Source organism: Fringilla coelebs, assembly GCF_963513975.1.
Source record: "Fringilla coelebs genome assembly, chromosome: 23".
Taxonomy (NCBI): Eukaryota; Metazoa; Chordata; class Aves; order Passeriformes; family Fringillidae; genus Fringilla; species Fringilla coelebs.
The window spans coordinates 599,637-616,494 of NC_140049.1; the positions used below are offsets into that span (position 1 = coordinate 599,637).

The 16,858-nt window shown below is 51.9% G+C and overlaps 1 protein-coding gene across 1 annotated transcript in view; it reads right to left on the reverse strand.

Moving 5' to 3' along the window:
• Nucleotides 1–1,717: 1,717 nt before the first annotated feature.
• Nucleotides 1,718–16,858, reverse strand: part of RAP1A (RAP1A, member of RAS oncogene family) — a 30,310-nt gene continuing 15,169 nt past the window's right edge. Inside the window, exons 3-9 of the mRNA XM_084220568.1 lie at nucleotides 14,021–14,104; nucleotides 11,076–11,144; nucleotides 10,269–10,325; nucleotides 9,293–9,433; nucleotides 6,738–6,881; nucleotides 4,057–4,172; nucleotides 1,718–2,442 (exon numbers count right to left, since the gene is read on the reverse strand). Of these exons, the coding sequence (XP_084076694.1) occupies nucleotides 4,086–4,172; nucleotides 6,738–6,881; nucleotides 9,293–9,433; nucleotides 10,269–10,325; nucleotides 11,076–11,144; nucleotides 14,021–14,077 (555 nt within the window). The 5' untranslated portion in view covers nucleotides 14,078–14,104 and the 3' untranslated portion in view covers nucleotides 1,718–2,442; nucleotides 4,057–4,085. The remainder of the gene's footprint in view (nucleotides 2,443–4,056; nucleotides 4,173–6,737; nucleotides 6,882–9,292; nucleotides 9,434–10,268; nucleotides 10,326–11,075; nucleotides 11,145–14,020; nucleotides 14,105–16,858) is intronic.

Here is a 16,858-nt window from a genome sequence, read left to right on the forward strand (position 1 = left end):
AAAGCTGGATTTGAGCAGCCTGGGAAGGTCTCCCTGTCACTTGTTGGGTCAGCATCAGAACCTGCAATTAAACCTTCCCAGTGGGGCAGGACGTGTGGGAGCATTCCACCCGACCCACACGGGAGGGAGGGGAAACATGACTTCAAAAAACCTCTAGAAAACATGGAAATGACCAGCAGAGGCTGGGAGTGAGAGCAGCACACGGCAGAGATGCCAGGACTGTCTTTGGGGGAATGGTGCACAGCTCACAGAGGAGCTGGATGGCTCCAGGGACATCTCAAATGTGCCCCTTTGCTCTCAGCAAAATGTCACTGTGCTCGGCTGGGCTCTGCTCAAAAGCCTGGGACTTCTGGGAGGTTTTTCTTTTCCCCTTTCTTTAGGACATTCTGCAGTCAAGTCGTTTTTAACCCGGTGAGACATTAACCACCAAGTGCTCCAGGACATTTCTGTCTGACCTGGCTCTCCGGGGCAGAACTGCAGCTATTGTGCTAAAATCCATTAAAGAAGAACTTTTTTTTTTTTTTTTTTTGAATCCAGTGAGAAAACGAGAGCCTTGTGGGAGGCAGAGGGGAGAGGAGAGGGGCGGGAAGGCGCAAATATCCCGAATTAGAGCGATGGCAGTGCAGCCTTCCCCAGCCCTGAGCCTCTCCCACACTCCCATCTAGCGGCAGCCTCGGCTCGGGAGCGCTGCCCGCCCCTCATCCTCATCCTCATCCTCATCCTCACCCTCATCCTCATCCTCATCCTCATCCTCACCCAGCCCCTGTGCCCCCAGTCACCGCTCACTCTGCACCCAGCCAGCGATCACCACGTTCACTGAAATGACTTTATTGCTGAAATATTTTTACATTTCAGAAAGGTAACCAACCTGCCAACACGGTGCTTCTGCTCCTCCTGAAAAAGGAGCTGCAGAGGGGGCTTGAAGAGAAGCAGCTGAAGTAACTGTGCTTGTCCTGGTGCTTGTCAGGAGGCAGATGTTGTCACACCATCCAGATGTTTGCATCCAGTCCTGTTTGGGCTCTCTGTAACTCACAGCTGCACCAGGAGCAGCTTTAGAAAATGCTGTTTACAGAAACGGCTGCCCCTGGTTTCCAGTGAACTCCACAGGGGTGCAGGAACTCCTCTGCTCTCATCTCCACCTGAAGCAGCAGGACAGGGCTGTGCTGAGCTCCCTGCAGGTGCTGACACATTTCTGCTCTCAGCCCTGGGGTCCCCAGGAGGGGCTGGGGTCCCTCGGGGCTCTGACCCGCACACACACAGGATGGAGCACCCAGGGGCATGTCTGCATCCTGCTCCTCGAAACTTCATAAACACAGGGATTAAAAACACAAGGAACAATCCCCAAGGAACAGAAAACCCCTTCAGCTGGGCAGGGACCTCCAGCCAAAGCCGGGCTTGGAACTGAGGATCATCCTGCAGGGCAGGCAGAGCTTGGGATGGACCCAAACCTGTGCACAGCAGAGCCACTGTACAGAGGAAATATCAGAGGAAATATCAGAGGAAAATCAGAGGAAATACCTGCAGCAGTACAACCTGTAAAAGGCCAAGAGGAAACACAAGAGCTGCCTGCTGTCCTCTGGGAGGGGACATTAAATACAGCACGGGGTACTGGGGGCACCTCAACAAAACCCCTGATCCACCAGGATGGGAGAGGAACTGCCAGAACAGGGAGCAAACCCAAAGGCTGGAAACGGTAACAAAAACACAGAAACAAAAATGAAAATGTACTAAAATTTAATCATTCATAAAAGCTGTAATTTAATCTGTGACAGTAAAACACGAGAAGCAATATTAGAGTTGGTTTAGTATATTATATATTTTTGCTTTTAAAGCCATAGAAATCAGTTATCCCAGTTTTTTTCCTATAAAAGACCCATTTTTCCAAAGCATTATGCACAAACATTTTTAATTAGAATACAATGGAAGAATGAAAATAATGATACTCCGTAACTTTTAAATATAAAATGAAGTCAATGACTCAAAAAGTTATTTGTTGCAGTGAGTTCAAAGGGAAATTTTGGATAATATATATCTATAGTTATAGATATAAAATATAACGGTGGAACATTTTTAGTGCTTGATGGGGAGAAATTATGATAAAATGGTCAATATGAATTTTAATTATAGTAGCAATCTCTAACATTTGAAATGCATCCATGCTCCTTGGGATAATCATATGCTAGAGTCAATTATATTTATTTTCACATCTGTTAATTGCTATTGCAAAGGAGGAGGAATATTGGCTTTAATTTCCAAGAGATATACACAGAGCAACTGCTTTTTCCAGGGACCGTGTGCAAACCATTTTTAACATCTAAATTCTTCCCGTAGGATATAAAAAACAGGAGAAGCTTCTTCTGATATGTTACTCATTTCCATAAGGTTCTGAAGTTGGGAATGCTGGCACTTTCCACTTAGGCAACAGTTCTTCATTCCTGCAATCTGGAGAAAGTAAAAGAAAATAGAAACAAAGATGATGGGGGGACATTTCTCGCTCTGCTGGCGCCAGCAGTGACCTCTGAGGCAGCAGAGGAGCTCCTTTTTGCCAGAGCTCAGGGCTGTGCCTAGGCACAGAAAGCAGCAGATTGTGGCAGTGTAACTCTGTGTTTTATCAGGGCCACAGCAGTGCCAGCCAAGCACCAGCCTGCTGCCCCTGCCTGATACCAGCCGTGCCCAGGGCCAGGGCATGGCTGCAGGGCAGGGCTGAGCCTGAGCAGCACGGAGCACACAGAACAGAGCCCAGAACAGAGAACAGAGCACAGAACAGAGAACAGGACAGAGCACAGAGCACAGCACAGAGCACACAGAACAGAGCACAGCACAGAGAACAGAGCACAGCACAGAGCACAGAGCACAGCACAGAGCACAGAGCACAGCACAGAGCACAGAGCACAGAGAACAGGACAGAGCACAGAGCACAGCACAGAGCACAGAGCACAGCCTGCTGCCCCTGCCCGATACCAGCAGTGCCCAGGGCCAGGGCATGGCTGCAGGGCAGGGCTGAGCCTGAGCAGCACAGAGCACAGAACAGAGCACAGAACAGAGAACAGAGCACAGCACAGAGAACAGGACAGAGCACAGAGCACAGCACAGAGAACAGGACAGAGCACAGAGCACAGCACAGAGCACAGGACAGAGAACAGAGCACAGGACAGAGAACAGAGCACAGCACAGAGCACAGAGCACAGCACAGAGCACAGGACAGAGAACAGAGCACAGGACAGAGAACAGAGCACAGCACAGAGCACAGAGCACAGCACAGAGCACAGGACAGAGAACAGAGCACAGGACAGAGCACAGGACAGAGCACAGAGCACAGCCTGCTGCCCCTGCCCGATACCAGCCGTGCCCAGGGCCAGGGCATGGCTGCAGGGCAGGGCTGAGCCTGAGCAGCACGGAGCACACAGAACAGAGCACAGAACAGAGAACAGCTCAGCACAGAGAACAGGACAGAGAACAGAGCACAGCACAGAGCACAGGACAGCTCAGCACAGAGCACAGCACAGAGCAGGGGACAGAGCAGGGGACAGCTCACCACAGCACAGAGAACAGAGCACAGCACAGAGCACAGCACAGCCCAGCACAGAGCCCAGAGCCCAGAGCCCAGCCCAGCTCTGCTGGCTCCAGGAACCCCCTGAGCTGACAAAGGCAGGAGGCAGAGCTGGGCCAGCACCCGGTCCCCCTCCCCTCTGCCCCAAATGGGGACATTTCTGTCCCAAACCTGGAGCTGCAGAGCTGCAGCTTCCCTCCAGGAGCATGACAGAACAGCTGTGAGCACACAGAGCTCCCTGCCAAGACACACAGGAAGATTATTTATAGCTGTGTCCAGTCTTGGTGTGCTTTTTGCTTGGGCTTGTTTTGGGGCTTTTTATGCTTGTTTGGTTTGGGTTGTTTTCTTTTTGGTGGGCAGCCTTTTATTTGTGTGCCACTGAACCCCATGTCCCTACAAAAGCAATTTGTAATTGTCCCCAAAGGTCCCAGCACGGGGCCAGCAGTGGCAGCAGTAACATTTATCAGAGGATAACCAACATTTATCAGAGGATAACCAACACTTACCTGGCTCAGAGCTGCTGCATGATGGGAGTCTAAAGCAGCAGACATGATTTCTTTTTAGGCTTCTTCTTTTCCACTGGTGTTTTTCTATTTATCTGTCTGACCAGGTCATAAAAGATCTGCAAATGAAAAACATGAGCTGAAAAACCCAAGTGATAAAACACAAGCTGTCAGAACTGAGGCAGGCTGGGAGCTGACAACGCTTTCCTGGTGGCTGCAGTTATGTAAATTCAATTAAACTGCTCAAATTTATTAAATGTTTCTCAAGCAGCTGCTTATGGAGGAAGAAACCCAAAGCGCCCATCAGCGTGCAGAACACGGGGGAGCTGGAAACTCAGTTTATCAGCACCAAAGCCTTGAGAAGAGCAGGGCAGTGCAATGGCAGCAGGTTCCTTGCTGTGGAGAAGTGGGAGAGAATCGGGATTAACAAGGGTTTTTAAGACAGGCACAGGATCCTCACGGTCCCTGTCTGCCCCAGCCCCGTCCCTGGCTGGCCCTGAGCCCCCGTTCCCAGCAGGGACCAGCCAGGGCCCTCCTGCAGCTGCAGAGCCTGGGGAGTGCTGCTGCTCCTGCTGCTGCTGCTGCTGCTGGGAGCTGTTTTCCCAGCAAGACTCAACCCATTTATAGCAAAATGAGCTTTGCAAAAATGCTTGGAGCTGGGTCACAGCATTGAGGAGAAATATTTCAACCTTCAGAGGGCTCCACCCTTGTCCTTGTTTATTTTTTCCCCTTCCTGGAGTGGCTGACAGCTCACAAATTCTTGTTGATTCCAAAGAAATTCACAAGACAAAGAAACAGTTTGTAACACACTGTAACAACTGAAATTTGAGATTTTCCTTTCTCATAAATTAGATTATTAGGTGCTAGTACTGACTGTGAGTACAGCCATCTGCAACAAGGTTTCAGGAATGCCACCATCCCTAAAAAGAGTCAGTGTGGAGGAAGAGCATCTCAGAGGTCACCAGAAGGTCATCTGGATTAAATGCTTATTATCTGAAAGGTTTGATTCCCATGCAGCAAATGCATGTAGGAATTCATCACTCTGTACCTAGATTTTGACAAATTTAGAAACTCCAAAAGTAGTGAGGAAACAAGAATAAACCCCAAAGGAATGCAAATGCCTCCCCAGCCCAGGAGCCAGCAGGACAGACTCCCAGTGCACTGAGCTGCTTCATTCACAGTTTCTCCCTTTGATTTCCTCAGCTTTTGTGCTTTTCACAACTAGGAAATATCAGCTGGCAGGAAACCAGAACATGAGGATCCCAAGGAGAGCAGAAACTCATCCTCCAGATAAGCACGTTCTTCTCCCTGCTCTGCCCTCCCTGGAGGCTGCAGGATTCCCACTGAGGGCTGGCACGCAGGCTGTGCCCCCAGCCCAGGACCCCCTGCCACAGGGTGGGGCTGAGGAGGGTCAGCGTGCCCCCCAAAGTGTGGGAACGCTCCCAGCTCGGGCTCTGGCACTCCCTGGGCACCTGCTGCTGCCTGAGCTCTGCTGCTCCAGCCCAGCCCAGTCCCACTGCAGCTGGGACACAAATCCCTGCTGGCAGCAGCGTGCTCAGCCCCAGAGCTGCAGCCCATGCCCTCCCTCCCAGCCAGGATCCTGCTGATCCCACAGCCCTAAACAGTCCTGCAGCCCATGCCCTCCCTCCCAGCCAGGATCCTGCTGCTCCTGCTGATCCCACAGCCCTAAACAGTCCTGCAGCCCATGCCCTCCCTCCCAGCCAGGATCCTGCTGCTCCTGCTGATCCCACAGCCCTAAACAGTCCTGCAGCCCATGCCCTCCCTCCCAGCAGGATCCCGCTGCTCCTGCTGATCCCACAGCCCTGAACGGTCCTGCAGCCCATGCCCTCCCTCCCAGCAGGATCCTGCTGCTCCTGCTGATCCACAGCCCTGAACAGTCCTGCAGCCCATGCCCTCCCTCCCAGCAGGATCCTGCTGATCCACAGCCCTGAACGGTCCTGCAGCCCATGCCATCCTTCCCAGCCAGGATCCTGCTGCTCCTGCTGATCCCACAGCCCTGAACGGTCCCACTTATCAGCTGGAGCCAGCCCAGCTCTGCTGCACGGGGTCACCTCAGCTTTTGTGCCTGCACACTTGGCTCTGGCACGGGCAGATAACTCCCAGCACAGAACAAAGCCTGGTGCTGATGTGGAGCAGAGCTGCCCCAGCCACCCCTGGCCCCGGGCAGCAGGAGGAGCACCCGGAGCAGAGGGGTCTCACTGAAACTGGGGAATGCTCAGCTCTGGGTTTAGGCACGGCTCAGCAAGCTGGGGGCTTGCAGGGGGCCGTGATGAGGCATCTGCAGCCAGAAATGCAAATGCTTCTAAGCCAGCCCCACACAGGACAAGGGGCACAACGGGGCATCGCCCACGCTGGGAATGGCAGCAGTTATCGTGACAAACATTCTCTCCAGATAAAGTTTATCCAAGCTAAAAGTCATCCAGCTCAGGGCCCTCTGCTGCTCATGGCCCCTGGGAGAGGCTGTGAAAACCAGCCTGAGAGGTCAGCCTGGCTCTCAGAGAACAGGGAGCACATCCTGGGGCAGCCAGAGAGCCTGGCACACTGCATGGCTGGCACTGCTGCATGGCTGCCAGCCCAGCCTGGAGCTGCCCAGCTCAGACACACAGGGAATGAATGCCTCATGCCTCATTCCTGCTGGGAACACAGGAACGGGAGCTGCTCACCTCGTTTACGTTGATTTTCGACTTTGCAGACGATTCTAGAAAGGCACAGTTACACCACTGTCGTGCTAAGTTCTGCCCCTGCTCTTTGCCCACGACTCGTTCTTCCTCCAGGTCACATTTATTGCCAACCAGAATCATGGGAACCTGGAGAGAGCAACAGGAGGAGAGACCCATCAGCAAGGGAGACAGACCCCTGTGCAGGGAGCTCTGGGCTGCTGGGGCTCGGGCTGAGAGCGGGAAATGCAGGGGGGGAATGGAGAGGGGGAAATGGAGAGGGGGAAATGGAGAGGGGGAAATGGAGAGGGGGAAATGGAGAGGGGGAAATGCAGGGGGGGAAATGCAGGGGGGGAAATGCAGGGGGGGAAATGCAGGGGGGGAAATGGAGAGGGGGAAATGGAGAGGGGGAAATGGAGAGGGGGAAATGGAGAGGGGGAAATGGAGGGGGGGAAATGGAGGGGGGGAAATGGAGAGGGGGAAATGGAGAGGGGGAAATGGAGAGGGGGAAATGGAGAGGGGGAAATGGAGAGGGGGAAATGGAGAGGGGGAAATGGAGAGGGGGAAATGGAGAGGGGGAAATGGAGAGGGGGAAATGCAGAATGAACAATGAACCCAATAAAAACCAGGAGACAATGATGAAGTGGCTCTGCCCCTCTCCAGTGCCTGGCACAGCTGTGGCCCTCCAAGGTGTCCCCAACAGGTACAGAAGGAGGTGTCCCAGGCCAGCCTGGACAGGATTGGAGCTCCCTGGGGTACTGAAGCTGTCCCTGCCCATGGATGAGCTCTGGGGACCCTTCCAACCCACACCACTCCGGGTTCTCCAACACCTTCAACAAGGGAACCAAAGCCCCAGAATGTCTCCCAGCAGCCCAGGTGTCCCTGCAGGTGCCAGGAGCTGTCCCAGGCTGGCACACCGGGGCTCTGTCACCTGCTGGGCAGCTGCAGCTCTGGCTGGCATGGCAGGGAGCAGGGCAGTGCCAGGGAGTGCCACAGCCCAGCACCATTTCCTGCTTCCTACACCCAGGGCAAGCAGAAAAACCCCCAGGAGCTGCTGATAAGGGAGTGCACCTGCTCCATTTCCTCCACCATTTCACTCTGGGAGCAGAACCCGAGCCCTGTCCAGCTGGAGAATAAACCACTACCCATTCATTTGGTGATTAACAACACACTGGGTGTTTTTCAGTGTTAATATTTGTGGTCTCTTCTGACACAACTACACTCAAGATTAATTTTTCTCTTTAAAACTCCCAGCCATACCCATTAGAGAATGATCATATTTTTACTTTTGAGACATAAATTTTCCTTATTACATCAGGAACCTGCAGTCACAGTGCAGATGAAGCAAATGCAAAAAAAGCTCATTTGAAATCAGATCTACAGGCTCTATCAGCTCAGATTGTAAATATCCAGTTCTTTAGAGTTTTCTAGACAGTTAAGAGAAAATTTCTCATACTGAAACATGAAAATGTGTCATGAACATGTGCAGCAAAAAACCAAAGGGTATGAAGATATGAAATAATAGGGCAAAAAGCGATACTGAGATGAGTAAGCAGTACAGGTTTGAAAGACATGAAACTGTGTAAGATTATTGCAGAAGGTATTAATGGTTATCCAAAAATGGAGTTTGGTGAGCAACCACCTTTGCTCATTTACTGTTAGGTGCAGCAGATTGGAATTTAAACTCTTCCAGATACAGATAATGTAATGATTGATGCACTGGGACCTTAGACATGCTCTGGTGCCAAAGACAGAAGGGAGAACGTTTCCTAACTCAGCAAAGTGCAGCTCAAACCTTCAAAAGGGCCCCAAGCTTGGCTTCAGCAGGTAACACACAAAGCAAATAAATGCATTTTAACCATGCACTCAGCTCCTGAAGGCCAAAGGAAAGCAGCAGTGTCTGCTGAGGGATGAACCTGCCCAGCTTAGGGCACAAATTCCCTCTGTGAGCACAGCCAAGCCCAGCTCAGGGTCCTGCCAGCAGGGATTTACCCCACAGTAATCCCTGCCCCAAGGAAAAGCAGTTTTGCACAAATAAAACCAAAACAACGATCCAAGGCTCTGTCAGGCCCCTGAGGTGTCGTTCATGCCACTCTGTGACCTCCTTGGGGGACAGATTGTGCCACAGCTTTGAACTTCCCCTTCCCACATCTGGAACCAGCCCTGCCAGTGCCAGGCAGCTGCAGAGCTACTGGGAACATCCTCACCAGGACTTCCCCTAACTCTGAGGGAAATAAAGCACAGCTAAAGCACAGAGAAAGAAGAAAATGCAAATCCTGGAAGGGAGTTTGAAGGAGAAAAAGTGAAGTAATGGTGCTTTCAATCAAGCATTTCAAAAGGCTGTGGTTTCCAGGACTCGGGAAAATCTGATTTTGTGATGTCCCTTAGCAGGTGCTGTGCCTCAAACAACACCACTGAAAACTGCAAGGCTCTGAAAACTCACTCAACACTCCCCAAGGAGATCCTCTGACAGAAGCTTTGTCTGTGAACCCAGGGCTGTGCTGGTTTGGGAGCAGGGCTCCTCAGGCACCTGCAGAAACAAGGCAGAGGTGTGTACTCACATCCTCGGTGTCCTTCACCCGGAGGATCTGTTCCCGCAGGTCCTGGAGGTCGTTGAACGTGGACTGTGCTGTGATAGAATATACTAGTGCAAACCCCTGCCCGTTCTTCATGTACAGATCCCTCATGGCTGTGAACTGCTCCTGCAAGCACATGTTTTTTACAGTAATTAGCTGGAGAATGCAGCTAATGAACAGTTCCAGAGGAACACTCCTATTGTACTGGGGACAAGAATGCAGTGCCACGCAGATGGATTTACATATTCACCCCTCACAGAAACCCACTGAAGCATGGAAATTGAATAAAAGCATTAACACTCCCTTTCCCTTTGGTTTGGGTTTGTTGTTTTTTTTTTTTTTTCCTTAATAAAGGGATTCTTGGAAAAATGGGGAAAAGATGAAGAGCAGCAATGAAAGCATCTCTGCATGGTTTTATTGACTGAAATGCCCGAGCAGGCTGGGCAGTGCCAGCTCAGAGCTCCTCTGCCCCAGCAGGGCCAGGACTTTCACCAGACCCACCAGCACCAACTGCTGCTCCTGCTGCTGAGGATTTCCAGGGCTTTCTCAGCCAAGCCAGCTCCCAGGGAGCAGCAGGTGCCTGGGCCGTGCTGGCAGCCCCACCAGGGCTGTGCCAGCTGCAGGTGGCACTGGAGGGACAGCGGGGCAGTGCCAGGGAGGTGCCAGGCCCCAGCCCCTTGCCTGGCACCGCCTGCAGCCGTGTCCTGGTGCCCACTGGCAGACTCAGGCTCCAAACCCTCCCAGGGCAGCGTGCTGGCACGGGATGGCACAGGAGGCGGCAGCCCCTGTCAGCCAGCACTGGGACAGAGCTCAGCTGCACTGGCACTCACCTCGCTGCTGAGGCCAGCTCCCAAAATCCTGCCTTTAAATGACTGCAGCTGGTTCACTGCCTCTGCTGGGGCAGCACTGCTGCTCTTAGGGAAGGAACTGCAGAGCAATGAGAGAAAGGAGCGGCACTTACTGTCCCTGCCGTGTCGAGGATCTCCAGCATGCACTGCTGACAGTCTACTTCCACTTGCTGGGGAAAAAGGGGAACAAAAGCTCAGACTGAACGGTCTGCAGAGGGACAGGCAAGGGCAGGGTCAGCTCTGGGGCAGCCCTGCACAAAGGGCTCTCAGCAGAGCGGCACCTGCGCTCCGCAGGGCTGGGCAGCACTGCTCTTACAGGATTAACCGTGCCCCAAGCCAGGCATCTGGGTCAGCTCACATGCTCCACGACTCCCTTCATTAGCAAGGCTTAAATGAGCAGCTCGCTGTAAACATCTCAACTTAAGTGAGATTGTAAATATCTCGGCTTAATCCACTCTTACAAATCAAAGCACCTTCAAACTTGAATTTTTCTTTGCTGCCCGGAGAGAAGGGAATAAGGAAGAGAATAAAATGCAAAATATTTCAGGATCCTCAGAGTGAGGCTTTGCAAATCTTCCACTCTCTGAGAAATGTCTTGGATCTAACGAGGCTAATTCCAGGAAAGTCAAGTAAATTTAACAGCAGAACTCACGCCACAATTTAATTTAATTATCACAGGCACAAATGTCACAAGTTTTTAGTGTATGTTTTGGTGCCTTTAATGTGCTGACACTTCTGCTAATCCGTGAAACAATGGCTCACTTGACATCCATCCAGGGAAGAAAGCAGCTCTGTGCCTGGATTATGTAACAGCTCAGGGACCCTGCAAGGACTTCTGCTCAGCAGCCCCAGCCCTGCGCCCAAAGCAGCCCCAGGAATTCCCTGGGAGACTTGGAAGGAATAAAAACGATGTGCTTTACCTTTCTGTAGGAGTCTTCTATTGTTGGGTCATATTTTTCAACAAAAATTCCCTGAACGAACTGTACAGTCTGGGGAGGAAGGGAAGGGAAAAAGCCTGAGTGAGCTGAACACAACCAGAACCATCCACCAAGGAGCACTTCAGCAAAAAGTAACAACAGCAAATCTGCTTTTGAAAGCCAATGGTGAGGAGCAGAGAAAAAGACATAAAACTTCAATTTTGAAAATAAAATGTGTGGGTTTTCTGTTAAAATCACGTTATTCAAGCTTGCTTTAAAACTTTTTTGCCCATTAACTGCTTGCTTGCTTGTCTCAGAAAAGAGGACACCCTCAAAAATGCCTTCACTCCACTGCCGGTGCCTGCAGAAGGATAAAATCCACCAAACGTGGGGGCCCTGAGACTTCAGCACAGGCAGCCTGTGCACTGTGAAAAATCCACATTTCAGTGCAAATCAGTGCTGGGCTGCAGCCCTGGGGCCCTGCAGAGCAGCAGTGCAGCTGCAGAGCAGCAGCGCAGCCCCAGGGCCCTCTCTCCATGCCCAGGGAAGGCTCCCTGCACTCACAGCCCACCTGCCCCACACCTGCCTGGCTGTCACACCCTGGCACCATCCCTGGTAGCCCAGCTCTGCCCTGCCTCCTGCCAGGACAGAGATTCCCTCCTCCTCTGGGGGGCAATGCTCCTTTTTCCTTTTCACCCACAATAAAACAGCACAGCAGTGGCTGCAGAGTGGTTTGCATTTGTAAAACAAGGTGGCGTTTGTTTGTGAAACTGAGAGCTGAGATCCCAGCACTGAATTTTGTCTCTTGGAAATCAACAAACACACCAAGTATCTTTTGCCAACTGGACCTTTCTCAAGTTTTATACACAAATTCTGCAAATTTGTGAGGCAAGTGGGATAAGGCACAACTACCTCATTTCAAAATAACGCATTTTACACTCTCATGAGCCGAGTCTCTGCTCCTGCAGCGCGTTCTGGTCCCACTGAGCAGTGTCCCAGTGTGAGCAGCAGCAGACCCTGCCGAGGTGGGTCACAGTGCCACATCAGCAGTGCCCCAGCAGGCAGAGCTGCAGCTCACAGCTCTGGAGGGCTCCTGGGGACCCCAGCACGGCCAGGCTGGCACAGCTGCTGCCCCGAGAGCCAGGGAGGGCAGCTCTGTGCCAGGGCTGCCCGGGAGCACTGCCACATCTGGAGCAGCCCTGAGCACGACACTGACTCACATGGGACACTGGGGACCTCACCTCCAGCTGTTTCAGGTGAATGGAAAGGCCAAGGGGGAAGCTGCAAACCTGGGGGTGTTTTTGGGTTCTGTGGAGATCCAAGACTTTCAGAAGTTTCCCTCTGTTTGGGTGGTGCAGCCCAGCTTTAGATTCCAGCTCTCTTTGCACCACTGGGCAGCCCTGTAAATCGTGTCACCCACTGCCACTCCAGCAGAGTTTTAGCCTCAGAAATGGGATAAAAGTGCTGTACAGGAAACAAAAGCTGCTAAACACCGTGGCTTTGTAACTGTGAAGGTTTTCTGCTACCCCATCACTGTTACCAGAGGCAGCACCAGCAGTGGGCTGGCACAGAAGAGTTCCACAAGGAGGATCTGCAGGGAACAGCCCCATTCTGCCATCTGCACCCAGGGCACACAGAGCTGGACACGAACACCAGGCTCTTTGTTGCACAGGTCAGTTTGTGCAGCTGGAAGAATGAAATTTAAAGTGACCCCCAGATTATTTTATATCCCACCTTGTAACCTCTCCTTGTAAATGAGTACACAGACTCTGTGAAAGCTAAATGTTATCCACCCCGGCTGCTAATTGGCAATTACTGTGTGCTGCTAGAAACATCATTGCTGCAGATGAATCACCCAATATGCTGACTTAGCACCCAGCCTGTCAAAAAGAATTTAACTTTTGTTTAGCAGACTGTTTGAGTATTTGCATTTTAGCTGTTCAAAAGGTCAGGGACGATGCTGACTCACATCACAGAGAAGGAAATTCAAGTATGTCAGATGCTGAGTAATTTTTATTTGCAGCACACTACTAAGTGCCCCATTTCACCTAGTGAGTCTTCCAGTGTTACACAAGAAATTGAAGATAATCAGGGAAGTGCTGGTGGAAAAAGTAATACAGATTGCTTACACTGCTGTGGAAGAACAGAGCCTGTAAAAAAATTACACCTTGTAAACACCTTGTAGTGATTAGGATGGGATTGCTGGAAGAGTGCACCCATTCTGATCCACAACTAAATAATCTCTCCTCCTGTTCACTGGGATGCTGCAGGTGGTTTCCCAGGATTATCACCTGGCTGGAGCAGCAGAATAAACAATGAGGCAGGACATGAAAGCTGCTCAGCCATCATCGTGCCTGTGACAAGGAACATTGCAGCTCCTTGTTGTAGATAACTCACACTTGACCAGTTCTTTGCCTCTGTTGGAGAGAGCTGCTCGACTGGTGAGTGATAAATGGTGACACAAGTCTCTCTCACAGCGCTTTACTATCAACTCTGCTGTGTAAAGCTCTCCTTAGGAACAAGACAGCACTCCAGCAGAGCAAAGTGCCTTCAGCCTGCTCCTCCCTCTCTGCAGGGGCTGGGGATGCTCCTCAGGCTGCTTCTGAGCCAGCTGCTCGCTCAGGATGGAAAACCCCCGGCCCTGGAGGTGTGCAGGGCTGAACCCAGCTCTGGGATTGATTCTCCCGCTGTGCCACTGCTGCTTGCAGTACTCCAGACACTCAGCTGTGTCCAGCACAGCACCCATGCGGGAGGCAGACACGACACGCTAATTAGCGGCAATTAATCACCCCTCCTGGACCACGACACAGCTCCTCAGCACCGGCACAGCGGCAGTGCTGGCACACACCAGCAGTCCCCCAAAGTGCCCAAAGCAGCAGGGACCTGGTGTGCAGTGAGCCAGGAGTGCCTGGCAGGGCAGGGGGGCTCAGGGCTGCCCCCAGACTCACCAGAGCAGACTTGCCCACACCTCCTGAACCGAGGACCACCAGCTTGTACTCACGCATGGTGTGGGCTGTTCAGAGAGCGAGCACCTGCAGGGCAGAGAAAAGGCAGAGTTAGAGCTGGGAGGTGCCCTGAGAGCAGCAGCAGCCCTGCAGCCAGCCTCTGAGAGTGAGAACGCCTCCACTGCCAGCTTGGGTCTCACTCTCCTGAGCACTCAAGCTGAGAAGGCCCCTCTGAGAGCCCCAGGGCAGGGGAAATGGCCACAGCTGGGTCCTGCAGTGCTCAGAGAGGAAGAGGATGGACACACCAAGGGACAAACACAGAGGCTGTGCCGGGCACCACGAGCTGCCACTGCCCGTCCTCTGCTTGCTCAGCATTTCATGGCACAGACCAGAGCAGGGAGAAGAAAATTAGATCAGAAAGAAGCAAGTCAAGAGGTTTTCCTCTCCCCCCCACCCCCAGCAGGGAGGGATTTAGGTCAGTGTTTTCTCTCTGGAAAAGGTCAGGCCCAGCACACGGCTGCCAAGGCAGAGCTCTCTGCTCGCCCAGCACAGACTCTGCCTTTTTATGGAAATCTTGCAACTCCCTCAAGTCACTACGCAGCAGCAGCAAACTTCTCCTGCTCCTCGAGATTCCCTGACAAATAAGGCAGCTGACAAAGGCAGTGATAAACACTTGCCAGAGTGTTTACAGAGCAGCCAGGCTGGGCTGTCCCTGCAGCAAACAATGAGCTCAGCGCCGAGCCCCTTCCGCAGCGCTTCCTTCCCAAGTAAGGCTGGGAGCCCGGGCAGCTCCACGCTCAGGCACTGCAGACCAGCCCTGCCACGGGATTTATGGGCTCCCAGACACAGCCCTGGAACAGAAAACCCTCCTCCAAGGAGTCTGGTGGAGAAATGGACCTGTGAAGAACAGCGGGTGTATTTTGTGTCTTCAGCAGTGCAATGTGGACAGTCTGTGTCTGGAGTTTATGTAATCCCTGAACTGGGGCAGGGGCTCTTCTGCCACTGGGACTCCCGAGGGGAAGATGTAAAACAGTGTCAAGAGGAGCCCCCTGTGCTGCTGCTCAGCCATCACCAGTCTGAGCTGAACTGGGACCAGCAGGGAGCTGGGGGCCTCCCCAAACATCCCCCCTCACCCTGTCCCACGGGCTGAATGCCACCCAGGTACGGCTTAAACAAAAACCCAAAAATCCCACGGGCAGCTGCAGAGGGACACAGATCTCTGTGATCAGTTTAGCACAACTTTAAACTCATTTTAAGGCAGAATAACAGAAATAAAGGACTTGCCTGAGCTGCGGCTCTGCGGTCACACAGCCAAGCTGCCCTTCCCTCCCCCAAGCCCTGGACAGGAGCAAGGCCCAGGCAGTCACTGCAGCCCCTCATTTTAAGCACCTGCAGGAGGTTTTTCCCCAACTCTTGAAGCCCATGTGAGCTGCAGTTGCCTAACTGCAAATTGTGAAATCAAGTCAAACTGAAAGGGGTTTTCCAGAAGCTGCCCAAAGGCAGAGCAGGCATGGCTGTGCACTCCAGGACACTGACAGCAGTTCTGGCTGAGTTCTGGGAACTGCGAGCTCTTCTGCTTGACCATTTCCCTGAGAAGTGACATTCACTTCCTTTCTTTCTAAAGTCATGATTTTGAATGGGAAGGAGAGGGGAATTCCAATTAACAATTCTTTTCCCCTTGATAATCCCTAGAAATTAAAAGCTGATGCATTTTTTTATAAGCATGAATGCAACTTATTGATCCAGTTTGTCTTCATTTCCCTACAGTCCCACAGTCAGTTCCACTAAAGAAAACCCAGAAAGCAATCGAGCTAAGGGTTAAATTTAGCTGTGAACTATTTCACTTCTTATTTATAGTAGAAAATACTTGTGGGAAAGTTTAAGCTGGGAGCAGTACAAGACCAACTTCTCATTTCTTCTCTACAGTGTTTGCTGATTTTTTTTTCAGGTGCAACAGGAAACCAAGATCCTGAAAGGCACGAGCCTTATTACTGTAAACCCCACATGCCTTAATTATCTTGTAGCTCTTTCACGAGTATGTTAATGTTATCTGTTTATACAACATGAATAGAGTGCTCAAGAAATTACTATGCTGCATCCCAGCCAACTTTTCATTTGGCAACTGCTGAAGCCCACCTAAATACAGTCAGACACAGCAGCATTCATTTCCATCCAGAGCTCTCTGTAGCAGTCACATGCTGTGAAGCAACAGCTCCATTTCCAAATGGAATTGAGCTATGCCTGTTAAGTGTTCCTTTAGAGTCAAGAGAAGAGTATGATCACTAAAGAGCGCAGAAAAAATTACAGTAAATGTTGTGAAACTGGTCTCATTAGCTCAGAATGCTGTAGTGCAAGAGTGAAGCAAAAGCTGAGTGTGTCTCCTGGCTCCCTTTGGCCAGGCACAGCCCCTGAGCTCCAGCAGGACAAGAGGGGCACAGAGCACGAGCTCTGCCCTGGGCTGCAGCCCCCTCTGCCATTCCCTCCCTCTCCAAACCACCTGCAGGGCAATGAATCAGAGGGTTCTGCATCTATAATCACCAAAAAACTGCTCCTACACCATCAGACACCCCATCCACCAGAATCCACCTGCGCTCTGTGATCTTTAGCAGGAGCTTCTCTGCTGCTGCTGTCACCAACAGTGCCCAGGAAGGGACAGAAAGGGACATCCCCCCACCCACAGCACAGCCCCAGCAGACAGAGAGGTGACAAAGCTGCAGGGTGTCTGTGTCAGTATCCAGAGCACTGCAGGCAGAGAGCCCTGAGGAGGACCACGGGTGGGTGCAAACACAGCTGAAGCCCCAGCCTGAAGCGTGGCTGCTCCCATCAGCTGCACCCTTGCTC